The sequence below is a fragment of the Ochlerotatus camptorhynchus genome, unplaced genomic scaffold (assembly GCF_037179485.1).
Source record: "Ochlerotatus camptorhynchus isolate MF236.1 unplaced genomic scaffold, CSIRO-AGI_Acam_v1.1 ptg000532l, whole genome shotgun sequence".
NCBI classification, from domain to species: Eukaryota; Metazoa; Arthropoda; class Insecta; order Diptera; family Culicidae; genus Ochlerotatus; species Ochlerotatus camptorhynchus.
The window spans coordinates 59,295-81,586 of NW_027041016.1; the positions used below are offsets into that span (position 1 = coordinate 59,295).

At 41.0% G+C, this 22,292-nt stretch overlaps 1 protein-coding gene across 1 annotated transcript in view; it reads left to right on the forward strand.

Moving 5' to 3' along the window:
- LOC135713091 (putative cyclin-dependent serine/threonine-protein kinase DDB_G0272797/DDB_G0274007) overlaps nt 1–18,878 on the forward strand; it is a gene marked incomplete at its 5' end in the record, with an annotated part of 40,932 nt that extends 22,054 nt beyond the window's left edge. Inside the window, 2 exons of the mRNA XM_065236194.1 lie at nt 18,063–18,139; nt 18,282–18,878. Of these exons, the coding sequence (XP_065092266.1) occupies nt 18,063–18,139; nt 18,282–18,878 (674 nt within the window). The remainder of the gene's footprint in view (nt 1–18,062; nt 18,140–18,281) is intronic.
- Nucleotides 18,879–22,292: the final 3,414 nt, after the last annotated feature.

Here is a 22,292-nt window from a genome sequence, read left to right on the forward strand (position 1 = left end):
TACAAAAGTGGAGGCCATATACGTGCATATTTTAATTTAATTTTAAACAAGTTAATTTAACATCATATACGATTTAATCTGTAATAACAAATTCATTTTGAAAAGTCTTACGATGTAATCCGATTTAATTTGTGATACAGTACGATGGAAAAATGAGCCATCGCATATTGGTCGGAAATTTGCATTCTATACGATTTAACTTAAACATAATGCGAGGTATGCCATTCTTATATGCGATTTTTACTTAAACTGTAGCAATTTACGATACTGTCTGTACATTGTTATACGACTTCTGGTTGTCTGGGTCGTCGGTGCGCGCCTCAAAAACGACCTGCGGCGGAAGTTGCATCATTACATCCAGAGCAGGGTGGTCAGGATCTAGTGTGGTCAGAGGTTCAACAGCCTCCGAAACAACACATGCTGGAGTTGCAGCTTCGTTCGACAGAACAAGGTCTAGGAAGCGAGCATTTCTGTTCGATATACCATTGAGCTGCGTGAGGCTATGCAGAGAGAAGCCATCGATAAGCGCCGAGCTTGCAGACATCAAAGCAGTTTGAGGCTCAACTTGCATAGACCCATCGTCTGAGTTCCTCCATTGGAGAGCAGGCTGGTTGTAATCTCCAAGCAGTAGAGCAAAATCATTGAATCCCAAGTTAGCAACAATGGCACCGATGGAATCCACGTGGTCTTGTATGCTGCTGCTATCGTTACGACGATCCGGTGGTAGGTATATTACGCCCACGCTGACAACTCGGCTCGGCATAGTCACTCTAACCCACAGTTGCTCCAAACCATCGCTGACGGGTGAAGGGTCGATATAGCTGTTCCAACGGGTAGAAACCGCAATCAAAACACCACCTCCGCGGGTCTTCGCACTATTAGAGCCATTTCTATCAGTGCGATATACAGCAAAGGTGTCCCCGAATAGTTGCGCACTGTATATACGGTCGTCGAGCCAGGTCTCGGTCAGCACTATGACGTCATAATCGCACTCGCTTGCGACAAGAAAGAAGGAATCCACCTTGGTTCGTAGTCCTCGCACGTTTTGGTAGTAGAACCGCATACCATTAACTGCTTCTTCATTGCCAACTAGAGCAGACTCGATGACAGGAGAGAGAGCCAAGGTGGGAGATGGAACGTTGCAACTAGGGCCGCTGGAATTGGAAGACACTTCAGGAAGAGGAAATTCCACATTCGCATGGTACTTGCCTGAAGAAGCAGGCTGGAAGACCCTCTCTCTACATCCAACCACGGGTCCGGGACGACTATGATGAGCGCTGGCAGCGATAGGCAGGACCGGGCTGGAGAGATCGAGGGCTTCCACAGTGCTTTCCATGATGCGTCCCGGTTCGGTGTTTGTTGAGTCAGCAGCTTCGGTGTCTGGAGTCAGTGGGAGACTGGAGTCACGAGAGGTGGGGAAACGCTGCAACGCAAAACGATTGAGTGCTGGTATACGAGAAGCAGAATGACAATACTCGCCTGTGATGGGAACCCGAGGGTTCCCACCGTCCACGGAAAAACGTCCGAATTCTATACCGTTGGTGACTCGGGATCTGCGTCTAAATCGCTTTCCTCGTCCGCATTCGACTTCTTCCGGTTTTTTGGCTCGTCGATGAACTCCCTGAACAGCAAACCAGATGGCCAAGTCGTGGCAAGCAGAGATTGCTGCTTTAAGGAAGGATCTAGTCCAATCTTGAAGGATATGAACGACATATTTTTGATATCCATTCCTCTCGGCACTAGACGAACAACATCGCAAGAGTTAGTCACATTCAGGCATCGCGCGACGATTTTTCGAACGTCGTCCGTTGTGACTAACGGCTGAAAGCCAGACAAATAGAGCCAAAACTTTGGGGGAGCTGGAGTGGGTGTAACTGATGCAACCGAAAGCCCACTGAGGTCGATCGCATTCGTTCCACGATCAGTTTTAGCAGTGATAACTTGTTTCTGACCGCGATTGGCACCCAACCTAGGCCAGGAAGATGGGTTACGGACAGACAGCGGACGGGTCGACTGGTTCTGAGCCGCTGCAATACTATCCACCTTTTGACTCAGGGTTTCTACCAACGTTGATAACTGCTGAACCTGGTCTGGCAGACTGTGCGACGACGGCTCGTGCGATTTCAATTTGTCGTCTATGTAGGACCGCACGCTTTTACCATTCAGCTCATCTCGGCAGACGGGGCAAACAAACATCGCCTTTCCCTGTGCGAACAGATCTTTGTTGGCTCTGCCGCTGAAGCCACAACATTGCTGGCTAATGTGGTAGAACGTTTCACAGAAGCCACACTGCACTGGCTCGAGATCGTTGATGTCCGATTTGCATTGTCCACATTGTTTGCGCTCCATCTCTTTCTGGTAGTGGATGGTACAGAAACCAGCGGCAATAAGGAGATCAAATACACTGCACTATTGTTGGTACACAAAGCACGATATCTGTCTTCGCTTGAGAAAAAGCAATCCACTGCGACGAAAAGTATTTTCGACAAATAACCACGTCAGAATTTAACGGATCAACTGCACTTCAATAGTGGTGATAGATTTTTAACTATCGAGTGTTTTGCTGCACAATGCGGACATAAATACACGTTAAAACATACGAAAAACGGATAAATTTTGACTGACGAAAGTACAACACTAGTGCTAATGGCCGTCACAACAATGGAACACCAGTTCCCTACCTAGATCCTTCCAACCGAAATTGTTATCCATTAAACTCGAGCCCGCCACGAGAAATTGGTACCCAATACTAACCTAGATTTACTGCTGTTTGAAATCTAAATTCAAACATTACTGATTTTCGGCTCCGCAAAGTGTCAAAAACGACTGAGTCTAGTAAAGAAACAAGCTTGTTAAAAAATAACTTCCAAGAATTTCCGATGTACTTCGAGAATCATCCGAGAACTACCAGTAATTTGTGTGAGCTTCCCAGAAGTTCCTTACAAGAACTTTTCAGCAGGTCGAATGATTTCTGGGGGCCTTTTGGGTCCTATAGAACTGGGTAAAATTTCAGGTGGAACTATATTTTAGCGCCATCGGTTTAAATATTACATAGGATTTTCTATGGGATAACTTACTTTATCAAATAAAAATCTGGAAAAGTTACTCATTAACCTCTAAAATTAAGTCAATCAAACAACTCCCTAGGAAATTTTACAAGGAAACTTTTCTTCCATGACCGCAAAACGATCCGACGCACAAAAAAAACGGTCAAAAGTCTATTCTCACCATTATCAACGTTTTAGTGCCTAGGTGTCTCCAGAGAAGATTCTTCTTGAAATATGCACCTTAATTTTTATTAAGTGGGTATTACACTAAGAAAATCTAACTTTTTTTTAGTTACGAGATAATGGGTTTATATCTCCGACAAAGTTATAGAAAATCAAATTTTAGTAAACTTTGCTCCACCATCAAATTTCTACATCTTAACCCCAAAGAGATAAACACCTCTATTCCCGTTTTCGTACGAATCGTTCGTTCGTACGAACGACTCGATTCGAACGAGTTCGAAAACGGCATTCTGGTTTTCGTACGAACCCGTTCGAACGCAAGCTTTTTCGAAAATAAACAGTGTTAGTGGTACCAGATGCACTTTGACATTTCTTAACAATTCGAAGCATGGACCGCGCACGAAATTGACATTTTTCGGTCATGTGGACTATCAAACGATGTCAACAAAACAATAACATTGTTAAAATTTTGTTTTATGATCAGTTTGCTTTCAATTCTTAAAAACATAGGAAAATCCACGAACCTCTCATTTTATCTGTCAAACTTTCAAAGCGAATCAAAAGAAACATAGTGTAGTACTAGAATTTCGACTAGAATGGGGTACGTTAATCGATTTGCTTGGGACCAATAGGCTATATAGTCAAGTAGTGAGCCAATTTGAAATCGTTAGTTTCCACCGGTTGGTATTACCTAAACCATGTTCAGAAAATTATGGACACATTTAACACAACCAGGTATATGGCAACACAATCAAAACAACTTTCAAACGATAAAGGTGTACACTAGACTGATGCTAATTTTGACATTTTCGCTCCACAGTGCTCATACGGTTCCAAATCGGGTCCTGATTAGTCTCCCAAAATTTGAACTCATTTGCAAAGAAACTAACTTGGCACAAACCATTTGAAGTTTATATGGACATTACTATGGGAAATCAAAACTTTTTGTTCATTGTCTTCTTACCTTTTTCCATATTGCACTGTTCAGTAATTCAAAAGCCATACTTATGGAAAATTTTCTCAGCAGAATATAGTTGTTGAGCCAAACGTCAAATAAAATAGTTATTAATTGTTTAAGAGATTGATAATCTTATGGCATGATCAAGCAGCTGTTTTGTGAGCAACACTGTATCTTGCAGTGTGACATAGTAGCCATGATTTTTGTGCTCTATTCTAAGCGCCAGAAACACCAATGTTTCCTGCTGAACAGTTGATTGAGCATAATCGTAAGACATTAGTGGCTTGAATTGACGCATTCGGACGTCATTCGGACGTATTCGGAGCTGGCAGCACCCTCTCAGATTTCAATGAAACTTTCTGGATGTGTGGACCTTGACTAAATATGCCACTTTGCATACATAGTTTTTCCAAAATTTATCTAGACTAACATTTGAGAAGGGCCAAACTTGCTCTGCCGATTTTTTTCAAAAAAATATTATGGAAAAATGACAACTCCTACAAAAATGTGTATGGATGACTTTTAGGAAATTGTCCAAGTTTTCAAAAAAAAAAATACTGGAAAAAATTTCATTTGAGACCTACACTGAAAAAAATCAATTTTTAAAATTTAAAGTCGATTTAAAAAAATTAGCCACGTTCGATTTGGATGAAACTTTGCCTCAAGATAGGTAATTATGTTTACTACCAACCGTCCATACATCGCGAGATGGACACTTTTAAGGAAAAAAAGTTTTTCTTGCAAAAACTTTTTCATGCCTGTACTGATTTTTTTAACGTACCATTTTTACACAAAACTAAACCAGTGAAGCTCAAAATCATCTCAGAACCCAATGAAGCTCCATCTGTGATTAAATTTTGTCTAATCAGTAACTAATCACTTGGATTAATCGGGAATTCCATATGAAAAGGGCTACGCCAACCAGCTGCGAGATGGAAAATGACAGGTGGGCAGGAACTCACGGTCTCCCAGTGTTGGTGAGTTCTTTGCCGTTAATGTTCACGAAAAGTTCACTATTTTGTCATACAGAAATTCAAAACAAAATTTTTATCTGTGGATTTGGACAGTTTCTGACCTGTTTCATACGACCGGAAAGTGTATGCTGGTCACAAACGCCGTGCCAAACTGATTTCCTAGGCAATTAATCAATCTTTCATGTGAATTTCGCTAATAAACACGAGGAGCATTTCTTATAGCAAAACTTGCCATAACAAAATGGGCGGTTCATTTTAGTAAACAAACTAACACTTCTTCCGACTGTGTCACCTCTCTTACTCGCACTTGTGAGGACCGGAGCTAGGTATATCGCTCCTTCCAGATTGTCACTCACCATTTTGTAGCCCATAGGACCCCAAAGGCCCCCGAAAATCATACTGGAACTGGAATTTGAATTTTGCCCCACCCTAATGTTGACACCTCATTATCGACGCATCTTTAGCTGCGTCGTCCGTTTAACGAAGTCACTAACGACAACCCAGTGGTGGAAACCGACAACTATTGTGTGGCCATAAGATAGACAATTGATGGACCCACAACTTTATAGATCTTTCCAATGTCCATCTTTTGCATTTATTTTCAATGTAAACATCGCGGCAGATAACGATCATGTAACTTCGATTCAACTTATAGTCTGCGTCGTTCAGCTCGAACGACGCAGCTTTTAACAAAAAGAGCGAATAAAGAACAATGAACGCACCATCAATTATGGATTCTGGATTAAACATATTCATTCTGTTGGTAAAGACGATATCAATAAATTCTACACAAAAGATTAATTAAAAATCCGAATCGTACCACACAATGCTATGAAAAGGATATAAATTACCGCGTGTCTACACCGTAAATTTCCGCGTCACACTCGAGCGAAAAGTTCCACGTAATCGAATCCAACAAGCGAAAGCACCCTCCAAACAAATTGAAAAGAATATATCCCCCCTCCCTCAAACCTCCCCCCCCCCCCACTCGCTCAAGGGGTCACCTCGAAAGAATGCACATTCACAAATCACCGAAAACCCTTTGCTTCCATAGTTCCTTGCGGCAATGGGAAAACTTTCGCATCCTCCATCGCTTTGTTGATTCGGAAGCTCTCCTTAATTAAAGTCATGCAAAAATTGTCTGTTAGTGGAAGCCACGTTCACTCGAAATAAACTTTCCGTCGAAAGCGAATCACGAGCTAGACGTAATCAAGATTTATACATCTCAATTAAATGAATACTCCCACGTCACTGAAAAACAAAAAAAAAACACAATCAACGACCGCGAAAGCCAGTAAAGTTCGGAAAGTAGCTTTTCTTCCTATTCGGTCCCACGGATTTACAGTGCGAGCTCGTGGTGGGGGTGGGCTTTCAACGATGAAACAAAAGAAGCCCGGTTCATCCCTTTATTCTTCGTGGGTTCATCTTTTCCTTTGATTGGAAAAAGTAGAATCCATATTTCACCTTCAAGGGGCGCTGAGAAAACAAAATGCTGCGAAGAGGAGGGAAGCGGAGTTTAGGTCTGAGTGAGCGGAACAAAAGAATTTTCCGCTTTCCGCCGACGGCTGGCGGGAGCTGGCGCGAGAGTGGCGGAGAAGATCCGATAAATGGCACAGGAAAAAAAAAAAAAAACGTCCATGGGAAGGAACATGTTGCGCGTGGCTTTGAAAACAATGACGGTGCGGTGCTTCGGAATTGTTTTATGTTCCTGTCAGTATACGGGGCTGTGAGCTGTGTGCGATGAAAACAATTAGAAAGTTGTCTTGTGAAGCGCCGGTTCCGGTATTGTGGAGTTTGAAAAATAAAAAAAATGGAGCGAGACACAAATGTGGGGAGCATTCTGCTGATTTCTAGGATAAGCTTAAAACAGCGACACGTGTAAGTTTGTTAGAGATACTAAGGTCGTTGGGATTAAATAACGTTCCAATCGGCACTTATGCCTGCATTAAGTATATCCACATATATTGATAGGACACTTCTTAATGAAAAATAAATCCGGCACATTTAGGTGAGACACTTAAAAAGTTCTTATTGATGCCATCCTGAAAAGATCAGGCTTAGGGAGCATCAATTAATTACGTAGAATTTCTTTTTTCAATTTTAGACGCCCCTTGTAGTGCATTACCCATACCTTAAAAGAAATACCAAAGAAAACATGGTCAAATGATCAGATATCCCAAGTAAAATTTGAGGATTTATTAAATACTACAAAGCTACAATAAAACAACATTCATGAAACCCTGGTCAAGGCTGTTTTGCCATTGATGCATCCACCAACATCTCATTGATACTAGAATCTGTCTAAAGGGTGTCCCACATCAAATAACATCACGGAAAAAATGCTGTAGAAAATTACCCATTGGGTATTTTCTCTTGAAAATTTGGGTAAAAGTAGTTTGTAGTGTATTGTTCGAAAGTTCGAAAAAAAATGGCTACACCCGAAAATCAACGTCACGAATTGAATCTGCGCAAGCACCTGGAAAATCCTCAATCGGGATATCGGAAAACAACTCGGAATCGTGCAGTCAACCGTGAATCGTATGATTAAACGTTGCTACGAAGCTCAGGATCACAAGCGTGTTGTGAAAGCGTTTAAGCGGAATCCCAATGCTTCGGTCAGAGATGTGGCCAAAAAGTTGAATCTGTCCAAGTCTTTCGTTCAAAGAGCCAAGAAATACATGATTTGGCAAGCGATCTGCTCATGTGGAAAACGGAGTGCGCCGTTCGTGACTACCGGGACTGCAAACGAGGAGATCTACCTCAAGGAGTGTCTACAGAAGCATCTGCTTCCTCTGTTCAAGCAACACGAGGGTCCTACGATCTTCTGGCCGGATCTAGCTTCGTGCCACTATTCAAATGTTGTCCTGGAGTGGTACGAAGCCAACGGGGTCACTTTCGTACCCAAGGACATGAACACCCCCAACGCATCGGAACTAAGGCCCATCGAAAAATACTGGGCTATTATGAAGCATCCCAAGGAGGTCAAATCTGAGGAAGAATCACGGAAGCACCGAAATAAATAGACAGTGGCTGAGATAGCGAGGGTTCATGTCGGAACTGGAACAGTTTGTTGTACATCTATTAGGGGCACAGTATCACTAGCAGCTTCGGCCAGACATATACCAGTATCTTACCTGATGAAAAGCTAGTGTTCCATCAAACCGAAGAACAGATGAGGATGCTACACAGAAAAAAAAGTTATTAAATATTACATCTAAACTGCTGCAACCAGGTCAATCCATCGGCTGTGTAATATAACATTGCGAACAAAATTACATCAATTGGTGTAATATTGTATCTGCTCTTTACTATTACATCATTATTTCATACATCAGCTTTAATTACATTGATCGATATTACATTTTTAATTTGCTGTGTAGAAGCGTCGGAATAGACAGTTGCCGAAGGTACAGGCACAATAGACTGCCAGCGAAAATGGTAATTTTTAATTTTGCTAACAAACCATATACAAAATGTTTATTGCCTCGAAAAATGACCCTATGCTAAATTTGAGCTCAATCGGACATGATTTAGGGGTGGCGCAAACGCGTCAAAGTTTGACTTTTTTCACTCTCGAAAATCTCCCAAGGGGGGGGGGGTACGGCTACCGGATTTGTGTACTGGTACGATAGCAGCAGTTTTCCATAAGCTGGGGAACGTCCTCTCGGACAGCAAATCGGTAAAGCCAGCCAGCGAGCGCAGTATTTCACAAAATTCGGAGGAATTCCTTCAAATCCGGGGCTTTTTGGTGCATAAGATTGGTCAAAACTGTATGGACATCATCTGGCGTGAAGCGTAGTAAGGGGAAATTTAAGTCATATTCATGTCGATCGTTGACGCTTTAAGCCGGGAGGCGAGCTTGCCTTGCACCGTAAACACCTTGAAAAAACGTAGCGAACAAATTTACGATCTCTTCCGGCGATGTTGCGGTTACGCCGTCTAGAACAACTGTGTTGGGTAGGTGATTGCACATCCTTTGCGACTTCACGAATTTCCAGATATTCGATGAGTTTTGTTTCAGGTTTGACTGTGTTCGTTGAACATGTTCTTCGTAGCTAGCGGCGAGTAGTTCGTTGTATTGAGTTTCAATTGAACGAAGAGTATTTCGGTTGTCCTCGGATTTAGAGATGAAAAACCGTTTGCGGGCCTTGCGGAGTTTGTTGCGGAGGTTACGCAGCTCTGTATTCCACCAGGGTTTCCACGCAGAGTAGCCGGAGAAAGGTCTACGAAGAGGAACACACTCGTGGAAAATTGCGTGCGGGTTTTCGTAGAACTGGTTTGTAATGACGTCAACTGAATCGCCGTTCAGAACCAGGGACCAATTAACTGCTGTAAGTATGTGATCTAGGGCGGTTAGGTCACAGTTTTTAAGATCAAATACTGCTGGGGCATCATGACGATCAGGTAGATTGTAGTGCGCAACGAGGTTCAGAATGAATAGCCTGTGATGGATGTCAACATTAAGCAGTGGAACCGCTGGTTCAAGGAGATCAAAATCGTCTGGATTGGTACACACTTAGAAATTATTATTTTTACACGAGACGTAATTCTGCTTTGACGTAAACCATGGAACGTAAACAAGCATGGCATGTAAAATTAAGTGTTCTGAAACTGAAACATATGCAACTCGACGAAAAGTGCGTTTGATTGAATTGATTTTCTCGTCCTTTTCAACTGATTTTTATGTCAAAAGGGACGCTTGCATGTGTCGGTCTCAGGGCACTGAAATTTACATGTCTTTTTCGTAGTGTGTAGTGAATGCCAAATCAAGCAGCTTTCCATTTGTGTTTACAATTGGGTTAACCTGAATAAGACCATTAGCAAGCATTTGTTCGGTAAGAGCCACTTCCTGCTCCGTCGATGAGTTTGAAGTCAGATACCCGCTCATGTCCTCGTCGAAATTCCAGAGTAAATGAGGGAGATTATAATCACCCAGCACCATGATGATATCATCGCTCAAGGACGTCTCTGTAATATTCCGTATAGCTACGGCATGTAACTTGTAGAGCTCGGGACCTGACAAAGGGTGAGCGTAGATTCCGGAGATGAACAGTGAGCGGTTCTCCAAACTAATTCGAACAATGACCTGTTCGAGCTGGTCACAGTTCTCCAACGAAACCAAGGAGCAAGGGTGCACAGATTTGACTGCTATGAGTGTTAATTGACTGGAAGATTCATTGCGATCGCAGCGGAATAATTGGTAGTCCGTCGAAATTTCACAGTCGGATATGTCCGGTCGAAGCCAGGTTTCTGTAAAGACCACTGCATCGTAATCACTACTCGTCAGTCTCAAACGAAGTTCTTGGATCTTCGAACGTAAACCCCTAACATTTTGATAGTAGATAGAGAAAACTGAATCCGAGAGGTTCTCCATCTCACTATCATTAACTCGTACCGAAGCAATCTCGGGTGCATTCATGGAGCGGTCCTGCGTTCGTCTCTGCGGGTTTGGCTCGGTCAATGTAGAGATGTCAGTGTTATCCAAAGTTTGGTTAACACCACTGGAACGACGACCAGTCGTCGCGCTGGAATCGGATGGTGGATCAGACAAAATACTGCTAAGAATTGCATCGTACTCGCCTTGAATGACAGGTTGGAAGACCCCGTCTCCATAACCACACACAGGGCCAAGACGACTGTTGGCCGATGACGGAGTGTGCTCGACTGTGGTGGAAGGATGGAGAAGTAAACAACACGTAAACAAGTAATTTGATGCTGCCGCTACTATCACAAAACTGACGAAAACCACTGCGCATGCGTATTAATACTGCTCAATTAAACATGTACTAATATAGCAAGAAAAACTAGCTCGAATGGATAATTTAAAACACTTGGTTACACTAAAAATAAAATAAAATCGCGTACGACAAAAACACGAGAAATATTAGAGTTAAACCATGTTGCCAGATGTGTTGTCAAGCTCATTAACCGGATGTCAGTTGCCATAAGTTTAAATCTAACATACCATGTATTTTTAAGGCAACATTGGGGGTGCAATTTCAAAAACCAAAGTCGATCGCGGCATGATAGTGATCCGATTTTGATGTAGATATGATGGATTTTAATTCTTAATACGCCAATAGATAGGAATTTTCTCTACGCATATGTTAAAATTTAGACTTTATCAATTTTCAAAAAGTCACTATTGAAAATTGCACGAATGTGCAACTGTTGCTATGATAATAAAAAATTATCACCGATTGCACAGATTTCAAAATCGAATTCCATCCTGTCTCGCCGGACGGACCTTATTCAATCGCCGCGTGTGGTGAGTGGTAGTGTCCGGTCGTGATCAGCAGCAGCAGCAGTGCTTTCGGTTCGTGGCGTCGTACATTTTTCTCCAATACATACCGAAAGGCTGCCCTCAAGAACCCTTGGTTCACCCAAGAAGGATGAAGAAGCCGCACCGCTACTGATCAGATTCAGTTGTTCGTCGTGAGCCACTGTGGGCCATCTATCCATGTTGAACATCCTAATAGCTCAACCATCACGACAAAACGGTCCTTTTCAGGACCAACGTAAACTATTATTGCTTAAGAGTTAATTTTCATTGAACGTTGGCTCGCCTTGCTGCCAGCCAAATCACCCCCAAAGCTCTTTGATAATGTACCCAGCAATCAAACGTTTGTGGTTAAATGCGTAACAGTATTGAAGTGGTACAAACAAATTCTCGCAATCACGGAATAGGTTTAACTACCCCATTTCCGGCCTATTAAGCACAGCCCGCAATTAGTCTTTCTTAATCTGGCGCAGTTTAGCACCAAACGGAATGTTATTACTGATGGCTTCCAAATTTATTTACCTTTCCGTATGTACCTTAAGATTTGATAAAGACAAACCAATCGTTGAGATATTGTCAAAAGTCTAACACTGCTTCTTGACGCCAAACTCGGCCTACGGATTCTAAACTCAGCCTAACGCATTGAAACGCCATTGAATTCACTTCGGCCTATCGGATGAAGGTAACACATGATTCGGTCGGAGCGTTTCTTTTGTTTTTGTGAATTATGGGTGCAAACCTTTATATCACGCGTTCTCATTGACTTCGTTCGGTAGCTTATTAACTAAAGTAGAGTACCAAACGTATAATTGACTTGTTAACTCTGAAATCATGGATTTATTTGATGGTTTCTGCTCGCTAGGCCCAAAATGGGCGATTAGGCCGAATTAGTTCTCTACCCTACCACATGACCATGTCAATTAACCAGAAACACTTCGAATTAAGGTAAGGTATTCTCCAGGACGCTAGAAAAAAGTAAAAAAAAAAATGAATTCATATGATTGATCGTGAATATTTCGCGATTGGAAAATTTTAGCAAGAAATCCTGCTCCTAACATTGTTCGCTTTTTTATTTTCTATTGCATAAACTAAAAAATCCGTGCGTTTTGTGCACGAAATTGCGTCAGAAAACGAGGAGTTTCCGTGATGGGAAAAGTGGTTTCCCTAACATAGTCGCCAAATATTGATACCAAGCACGTCAAATCTACGGTCGGGTCTTGGATACATCCTCTTTCTTTTCCCGAAATGTTGATTTTTTTTAAACATTTTTTTTTTTAATTTTTGACGAAAAATTATGATTTTTTAGTAGGGGAAACGCTCCTATAGTTGCGGTACGTTAGAAGCGTTAGATTCCTATAGTTGTGTATGGAGACTCAATACACAACTATAGGAACCTAACGCATCTAACGTACCGCAACTATAGGAGCCTTTACCCTATGTATTTTTTTTAAGAATATTCAATCCTAAGTTTCCTACAACTTTGTCTCAGAGGTCATTTCGATTAGATAAGCCGTTTTCGTGCTATGAATTATTGATAAATATCGAATGCACCATTTTGTAAAATTAGGCGTGTGTCAAAATGGTCGAATTCCGGTACAAACTTAGTTTATTGCCTCTAGTGAACAATTATGCGAAGTTTCACGGAACTTGTAGAAGGAAAAATGAAATCGATTCTTTAGTTGTTCCACGCCTGCTAAATTTCCATTCCGGACCACTGTGCAGTGATACCGCCACAACAGGGTGGATTTCACTGAGGATGATATAAATCTTCGCACCTGCCCCCAAGATTACTGATATTCGCTTCATTTCTCTTATATTCGTTCGTCGTGTGCGACGGTACTCGAAGCATCGGTATCTCAGCAAAACTCTCGAATGATGTGGATGCCCACATAAAAGCAAATCGTAAATAATGCTCGGTGAGTGCCGATGCACCACTCAAACCTTCGGGCTGCGTGCTCTTCTTCTCTTTGTCGTTCGCATCACGAGCGGTGGAGAGCGTTCTTCGTATGCTTTGGTCTTCATGACGAAGCGAATGGTTTTTCGCATCAACGCGATGCTCAAGGCTCAAGCTCAATGACAGCGGAAGCGGAACGGCAACGGCAGCGGAAAAGCCCGATCTGAGTAAACCTACTTGTCGGATTGAAAACTAATTAGAACCAAATCGACTTTGGCTAGTCTTTTTGATGTCATTTGTGACAACTGTCAAACTTTCCGTTTCCGTTCCGCTACCGCCCACATTGCACTTGGGCCTTCATGCTTTGATCCTCGTGTAAAATATTTGAATATTCTCTAATGATGTCGCACGAAGCGTATTGGCGCTGACAATGTCTCTCCGTCGGGAAGCTATTTTTTTTTCTAACGATGTTTATCATTAATGTTTGTGTAAATGAAACAAAAAATATTCCCTTTTGCACTAACGCACGTAAACTCACTTTCAAAATCAAGACACTCGTCATCACAAGCAGCGTTGCCAGGTGATTTTCAGAAAAAATAAAACTGGAGCTGGTAAAATATAAAATCTGGAAAAATTTGGAATGCTCCAAAAAATTCTCTTTTTAAAATAATGCTATTGAAATCAAAGTGCCAATCGCCCGTAAAAATAGGTCAGTATGATCATCTGGAATTTATGTAAAGTACTAGAATAGTTATAAATTACATGTTTAAATAAATTATATAAATCAAATAACTTGTAAGCATTGCTAAAATCATCCAAAAGTTGAAAAGTATTGACACGGTGTGCCCAAAAATATATCTATTATATTAGTCTATCTATTCTATATATTCTATATCTATTAGTCAGCATTTCAAAAATTGAGTTAAATGTGGGTAAAAAACATCAGAAAATATGGTTAGAATTGTTTTTTAAACTGAAACTTTTTAAAAAAGAATGAGAAGCAAAGAATCAAGGAAATTTTATGGGATGGAGTTTTTAAACTAATAGTCGATGTAGCCCTTACTATTTGATGCAATGCCAGAATTTAAAGATTTTATTAGTTCTAAATAATTCCAATACTACTCTGAGGTTGATCAGATTTACAGTTTAATTCTTTACATCATACAACACACAACACCCAGCAGACCAGTAGGCCATTTAATTTTGAGGCAAAATTCACCGGGCTGAAGTGGGAATCAAAGCCTAACATCGTGGGACTCACACACAGTTTAACTAAACTACGGGTAACTCTTCTATTCGCATGACCATTACGAATAATGTTATGCCAAAGAATAATTTTATTACATTACTAAAATGAAAGTCTGATAGCTTCATTTTTGAAGTATCAGAATCATGCAATGATTCTAAATTCTGGAATTTATATTTTTCCTGCGTCCCAGATCATTTTTCTTAGTCTGAATTTACTTGAAACTCTTCACAGGATATCTTCACCTTATTTTTAGTTCAATTTGAATCATCCTAGAACTCCATCAATATTTCTTTTCTATATTCCCCTAAAATAATCTTGAACATATCTTAACTTTTCCAGTAACATTCTAAGAGTTGTTAGCATTACCTCTAGTAATATCTTATAAATCACTCTCCAATTCCACAACTCCCTCAAACTGGCAAGAAATTGTTCAATTTTGTGTCCATTTTTCTCTATGAAATTCTAAAAATATTCTTAAAAATTTCCTTGGTACACTCTTTAGAATGACCATCCACGTTTCTCAGATTTATCCGATTATTCCCTTTGAACTGCTTTGTAGGTAAGGTCAGAATTGTTATGAAATCCTTTTCAGTATTACCTAAGTACTCAAGTACTTTGCCAGAATGGTTTTGAAAGTGTCCCAGATATTGCGCCTAAAATTTTATTAAAATTAATCCCCATAGAAACATTGGACAGAATTTCTTTGAAATTATTCTCAGGCTTCGTATCAGCACACTCCTTAAGTTTCATCATAAGAATTTTATGATTTCTCTTCAGGATTGTATTTCCTTTATTGACAAAATCTCCATGCAATTGTCATCAGAGTTGACAAGAAATTGACACCGTCTTTAACCAGAGGTTGCACAGACTGAATATTTAGCACTAGACAACGGACAACACACCACACCCATTAGACCAGAAGGGAAATTTTCAGGTTGCCAAAATTTGCACCGGCGGGAATCGAACCCTCACTTCGTGGCACTCATAATACGCCTAAATGATGGGTGACGCCGCACGACTACGAAGCCCACAAAGACGGATGTTATTCTACTCAGAAGTAGCTTGAAATTCTCCTTTGATTTCACAAAGAATTCGCCTCACACTTAACTGTGATCTATTTTCAGAATAACCTTAAAATTCCAATAATTTCCAACGTTGATGGCCTTTAATAATTAAAGTAGCAAGTTTGGATTTTTATTTTTTTATTGGAGTTAAAATCAATTGCAATGGTATTTTCAAAGCAACATGTTTAACAAATATGGGAAAATCTGGAAATATACGTGGTCTGTCTGTGTATCTGGCAAGACGACTAAGAATCTGTTAAATCCAGATAAATCTGGAATACTGACAACGCTGAAAGCAACCACACAAAGCCTCGTTCATGAACGATAATAGCAATGATGCTCTTCATTAAGAGGATCAATCCGGGTCTTGGCGAGTAAGAGAGGTGACACAGTCGGAAGAAGTGTTAGTTTGTTTACTAAAATGAACCGCCCATTTTGTTATGGCTAGTTTTGCTATAAGAAATGCTCCTCGTGTTTATTAGCGAAATTCACATCAAAGATTGATTAATTGCGTAGGAAATCAGTTTGGCACGGCATTTGTGATCAGCATACACCTTCCGGTCGTATGAAACAGGTCAGAAACTGTCCAAATCCGCAGATAAAAAATTTTGTTTTGAATTTCTGTATGGCAAAATAGTGAACTTTTCGTGAACATTAACGGCAAAGAACTCACCAACACTGGGAGACCGTGAGTTCCTGCCCACCTGTCATTTACCTTCCAGGTATATGCTGATCACAAATGCCGTGCCAAACTGATTTCCTACGCAATTAATCAATCTTTGATGTGAATTTCGCTAATAAACACGAGGAGCATTTCTTATAGCAAAACTTGCCATAACAAAATGGGCGGTTCATTTTAGTAAACAAACTAACACTTCTTCCGACTGTGTCACCTCTCTTACTCGCCTAGCCCAAATCCCACCTATAGTCGCTATATTCATAGTCTGGCGGATAGATTTCGATCTATCAAAAAGCTGAACCAATTCTATATGTTGTAGACCAACAATTGAAAAGGTACTATCAACTTTTATAAACAAAACGTTGATTATTATTTCCTCGCCAATGGAAGGTAAATTACCAGCATCATCGGATAGCGGAAACTTTCCACAACCTAAAGATGGTGTTAGTTTGTGTAGGCGAGCCTTGAGTCACGAGAAAACGGTTTCCGAAATTTTGTTGTTGGTCGTGATTTGCTCGATTGGTTCCGCTATATGACAGCTCAATTGGTTCCCGAAATTCTATCCGCCAGACTATGAACATAGCGACTATAATCCCACCTGCTCTAACAATATTGGGCGATTTTCAAGCAGATGCTCAAGATGACTGGGATGCCGTTGACATGGTGAGATGCTGGAATATACTGCACTCAAAAAATTTCACACGTTTGATCAAAGTGTTTAAACACTTGATTTTTTAAATGCAGAATCACATTTACTTTAAGTGTATTTCACCTTGGTTCGATGTGTTATACACGTTAATTTAGAGTGTTTCAAACTTTGAAATGTTGAAAAATTTTCACTTTCTATTAAAGTGTATTGCACATTGAATCACGCTACTGCTCAAAACAGATGGATTTAAAGTGTTTTGCATTTCAATACGATGTGAATTGCTTGCTCAGAAAGGTAAACATCGAAAACAAGAGTTGTGACTTTATCCTATTAACCCGCCTCATATATGAGAACAACCCTGGCACAGTGAGATAGAACGAAGACTCCGGCAGCAGCACACCTCAACAGCCCATGATCGAATCCCAAATCAGACCCATTAAAAAGATATGTGATAGCTCCGGCTTCTGGCAGTTTTGATTATATATTTGTCGTTTCAATTTTTTCGTGTCGGTAAAGTAGAAGTCAATAAAGTAGAATATTGAACTATGGTGTGCAAAGCTATTGATATCACCATATGAGACACATAGAATCCAAGTGTGTCACAATTCAAACCCATAGTGTTCAGGCATGGTTCATAGCATAAGATTCACACATGAAATGGATGTGTTTCACAATAAGCGCAAAATTAAGTGTGAGACACATGATGATGGCGTGTGGAATTTTTTGAGTGTGGATAAACTGGCCACTGAGGTTGACCAAGCTTTTGTACAGCGGCATGCATCGTGAAGATAGTTCACGATTTCTTCAGAAGCTCTTCGAAATATTTTTCGGATATATTTTATAGAGTGCAATCAAAAAGCTTAATTTTGATATTTTGAGATCTGCCTACTAGATATAAGAGAATTGGTAAACGATCCAAAGGTCATATCCGAAGTTTACCATTTCAACATTATTTAAACGATTGTTAAGCAAATATTGTCGATATCTGGAAACGAATTAACCCCGCTATTGTTTAAATAGACTCGTGCCCTAGCATTCATATTTAATTAACGGGTTATTTTATTTTCCCTTCTATTGATTTACAGCATCATACCCGGTTCATCTGGCAGCCAAACAATATCTGCCAACCGTCGTAGCACCCACCATAGCCACCCCCACTCACGTGAGTATGGTTCATCCAGCGTTGTCTGTTTGATTTATAAAATTACGTTTCCATTTAAAAGTCTCCAAGTGATTTGATTTGAAAATTAAAAATATGCGCTATTTCAATTTTCCAAACACCCATCGCGTGCCATTCATTCCAGATTAAACAGCTGATCCCGGTGACGACCGCTTCGACCACCCACCACCACGGCAAAGGCATCAGTTATTCCTCATTCACCCAGCAGGCAAATCCTGCCGCTCTAGCTCACCTGCAAAACCACGCTCCCTACTACAACACCGCCGGAGCCCACTACTACCAACAACAACAGCAACAGCAACAACAACAACAACAGCAACAGCAACAACAACAACAACAACAACAGCAACAGCAACAACAACAACAACAACAGATACACCAATACCAAAATCAGCAAGCCCAGCCACAGTCACCTGCGCGTTTCCAAATCTATTCTACGGTGGCGACCCCATTGCAAAAGCCATCGATCCTGTACGCCCAATCGGGAGCCATCTACGCCACGGCAGCCTCTCCTCTGTACCATCAACAGCAGCAATCCCAGCAACAACAACATCAACATCAACAACAACAACAACAACAGGCCCAACAATCGTCCCCGATCCACTACGGTTCCCATCTGTATCATCCGCAACCACCTTTGCAATCGTACGCCCCCCTAGCCAAACTCGCCTACACTCCGGGAGCTGCCTCGCTGCAGAAAGGCTTCTATCCGTTTCAGTGATAGGGAACATCGCCCTATCGCTCGCTCGCTCCCTCTTCGGTTCGGAGGGCGATCTGGTCTGCCATCATCATTCCGTTTAGCGTTAGTTTTCCGGCAAAACAATAGCCAAGCTGAGTCTCCTCCTTCCCCGGCACCCACACTGTCACGTGCATTGTCGGTGCGTTTGTTGGTGTCCGATATTTATTGGTTTATTGATAAGATTGAAGTTTGTTATGTATTTTTTATTTTATATTTGCCCTATACAGCATTGAAACACAATAGGGAGGGGATTGTTGATGTTGATTAATAGACCGACGATCGTTAAATCGAGCACAATTGTTTCGCGGTGGAAAATGATTGAGAAATCCTTGCGTGCACCTGGTACCGGGCAAGGGCTGGCGTACTTCCCTCAATTTCAAGCAGCAGATTTGTATTTCCCGATTGCAGTTATTGAGCTTTATAGGGAGCAACAAATTGCAGCTCATGGAGAATGAAACGCAATTTTTCAGCATACACCGTTTGAAATTCATTTAAATTTCTCCAATATAGCGCACACGTAGCTAACGCAATGTTTGGCTCAAATTTACATAATATTTCATTACATTTAAACGCAATAGGTTTCCTACGATATTTACTTCCATTATTCCATTAGCTTGGAAGGTAGGAAGTATCCGAGAGTGAAGCCAATGATTGAAATGAATACAAACATAGTGATGGCTAGTAGAAATACTCAGAGAAGCTAGCATTTCACACGACTTTTACTTTTGATTCGATTTACCCACAGTAATAATTGAGTGCATCGCAATATTTTGCAACTGAGATCAATTAACATTAGAGCTACACACTTAGTTTTGATGTAGACTACGTCTTACGGGAAGGTACTGGGGTAAATCGAAAATCTAAAATTGCGACCGTCACGAAAAGATGTAATTTTTTGAGCTTGAGCTTGAGCTTGATTGACCGCCCACGGTTGCTACTCTGTTATTGCCAGATCAGCTGTAATTACACAGAGAACCAATAGACGATGCTTGGGACTAGCAATCATCCTCAATGTGTAAAAACTGGTGATCTTAAATTAGGCAATACCAGCGCCGGCCGCGCCCGAACACAGGTCAAGAAAGGAATGGGAAGGATTGTGTTGACATGACACTCGCTTTGATGGAAGCCGAGAACACCTCTGCACTTCCACGAGGAATCACAGGGATGTTGGGTAAGAGGGTTGGGTTTGCAGCAGGGTTCGTTTTGGTAAATGATAAGCTAAATTAATGTCCTAACGATCATATAACGCGAAGGAGCTTGGGACTAAACCCACGGTCTTCTGCTCAGTAAGCAAAAACGTTTGCCACTAGGCAGACGAGCACCTTTTTAATCACCGAGTTGCTGTTATTACCATGTAGTCATATTAACAAATAAAACGATTGACGAATCTTGAATGTGGATGGGCCTGAGATTAGACTCATGATGTTCTGCACAGTAAGCAAAAACGGTTGCTCTATGGCCACCGAGCCCCTCATATCACATAATACCGTTGCTCAAATTTTTGTATCCATTCAAACCCGGAACCAACGACAACAACGAGTTTCGCAAGATACACGATACACAAGCGATTTTACCATAAATCTCTTTGATATGTAAGGACCTGGGACCGCGTTTTTCTGCTCAGTAAGCAGGCTACTGTAACCGACGATCTTTCAAATCCGAAAACTAAAAACTACGAAAAAGTACTTAGGCCTTCATTAAGTTCCACTTTCACGCGACGATCAATGTTTCAATTTGCTCTTTACGTATTGTTCAGGCTATAAATAGGCTCTTTTCAAAAGTTACGCGAGAAATACGCACAATCGTCGCCTACCTCGCAAAACTGGTTCCAAACGACAACAAAGGCATAAGCAACGATGGATTGTTGAACTTTGCTGGCTCCAGTGGTGTAGTGCACAGCAAAAAAAAATGTAATATCGATCAACGTAATTCAAGCTGATGTATGAAATAATGATGTAATTGTAAATTTGTAATTTAGCAGCACACACCCTGGTCGACCACTGTAAACCAATCTGCCGTTAAGCGAGTGTGTACCTACTGAAACCTGGCCGTAGGCCTATGCTATACCGTATAGCATAACGACCTTCTTCCACTAGCAGGCCTGTTTCTGTTTGCATAGACAGTCCCACTAGTTTCCGATACATTTATAGGGGATAGTAGGAGATTAAAAGAATGGAGAAGAGTTAAAGAGGTTTTTTTGTTGTTGTTTTGCTGAAAAGAGAGAAACATAACTAAACGAAATTACACCTGCTGAAAATAGATAAGTCTATTATTTTGGTTAGTGATCGTTTGGATTTGGGTCACCCCACGTTGTGTTTAGGTTAGTATAAATAAATGATACTAAATAGTCATATAAATCACCACAGCTCATTATCTTCAGCGTTATCGGTTTTTGTTTCTGGATCTTTAGTTGCCTCTGTGATATACTTACTTGCGGCATACTATTTTGGGAGATTATATGAGCGTGTACCATGTAGCTCATCTCTCATCGTGATGGTGGGACATAGTAGACAAATTAGAGAGAAAACAAGGAGGTATTAGTATTAGTTATATGTAAACAAACAAAACAAAGGAAGAGAAGAGGAACGAAGAGCAGAAAAATAAAAAAGGAATAAAGTAGATAACAAAGAAAAGAAACCAGTGAAAGACATTCATTGTCAGAGTGTACCTCGTGCGCGCTTACTCCGGCTATATTTTCGATTATTTTCCGCGTTCTTGTTCAGAATAAAATCCGAGTACGAGCCAACTAACTGCAGCTACGGTCCGTTTATCAAGCGAAACTAGATGATACTGAAATTTCGTGCTGGTTTTATCGTAAATGCGATCTGAATAATTGCAATTTGGTGTCCATCGTACAATTGTTAGACACAGAAGATAGTTGTAGTGCTCAGAAGTACATAGACAATAAACAGTATTGAAAACCTCTGGGATATCTGTGTGTCGATCCCCACAGTGGATTTGCAAGACTGTATGCGTTGTGTACCGCTGTGAATAAACTATATAGTGTATGAGCTAAACGAGGAGATAAAAACAAACACCCGAGAATAACAACAATCCTGTTTCATCATTGACGACCGCAGAGTTCAACTTCGCTTTCGATTGTAACAATCAGTCAACCTCCTAGCTGCTGCGAGCAGCAGGAGTCTCTGATCTGGATGGCTGATCCATCGATCACCAAACCACCGGACATCCCGGGAAACACACAAGGCAATCCCGGTCCTAGCCATGTAAACAAAGATAGACGTACCTTGCCTCTCTGGATCGATAGACATAACAAGCACGGCGATGCGGAGTATTGGTTGCTGCAGGGCATAAACAATGCTCCACTCCCAAGAAAACCTCTCATGATAGGGATATCTATTGAGCTCGCAGCTGGAGGACCTATTGCTTCAGCCA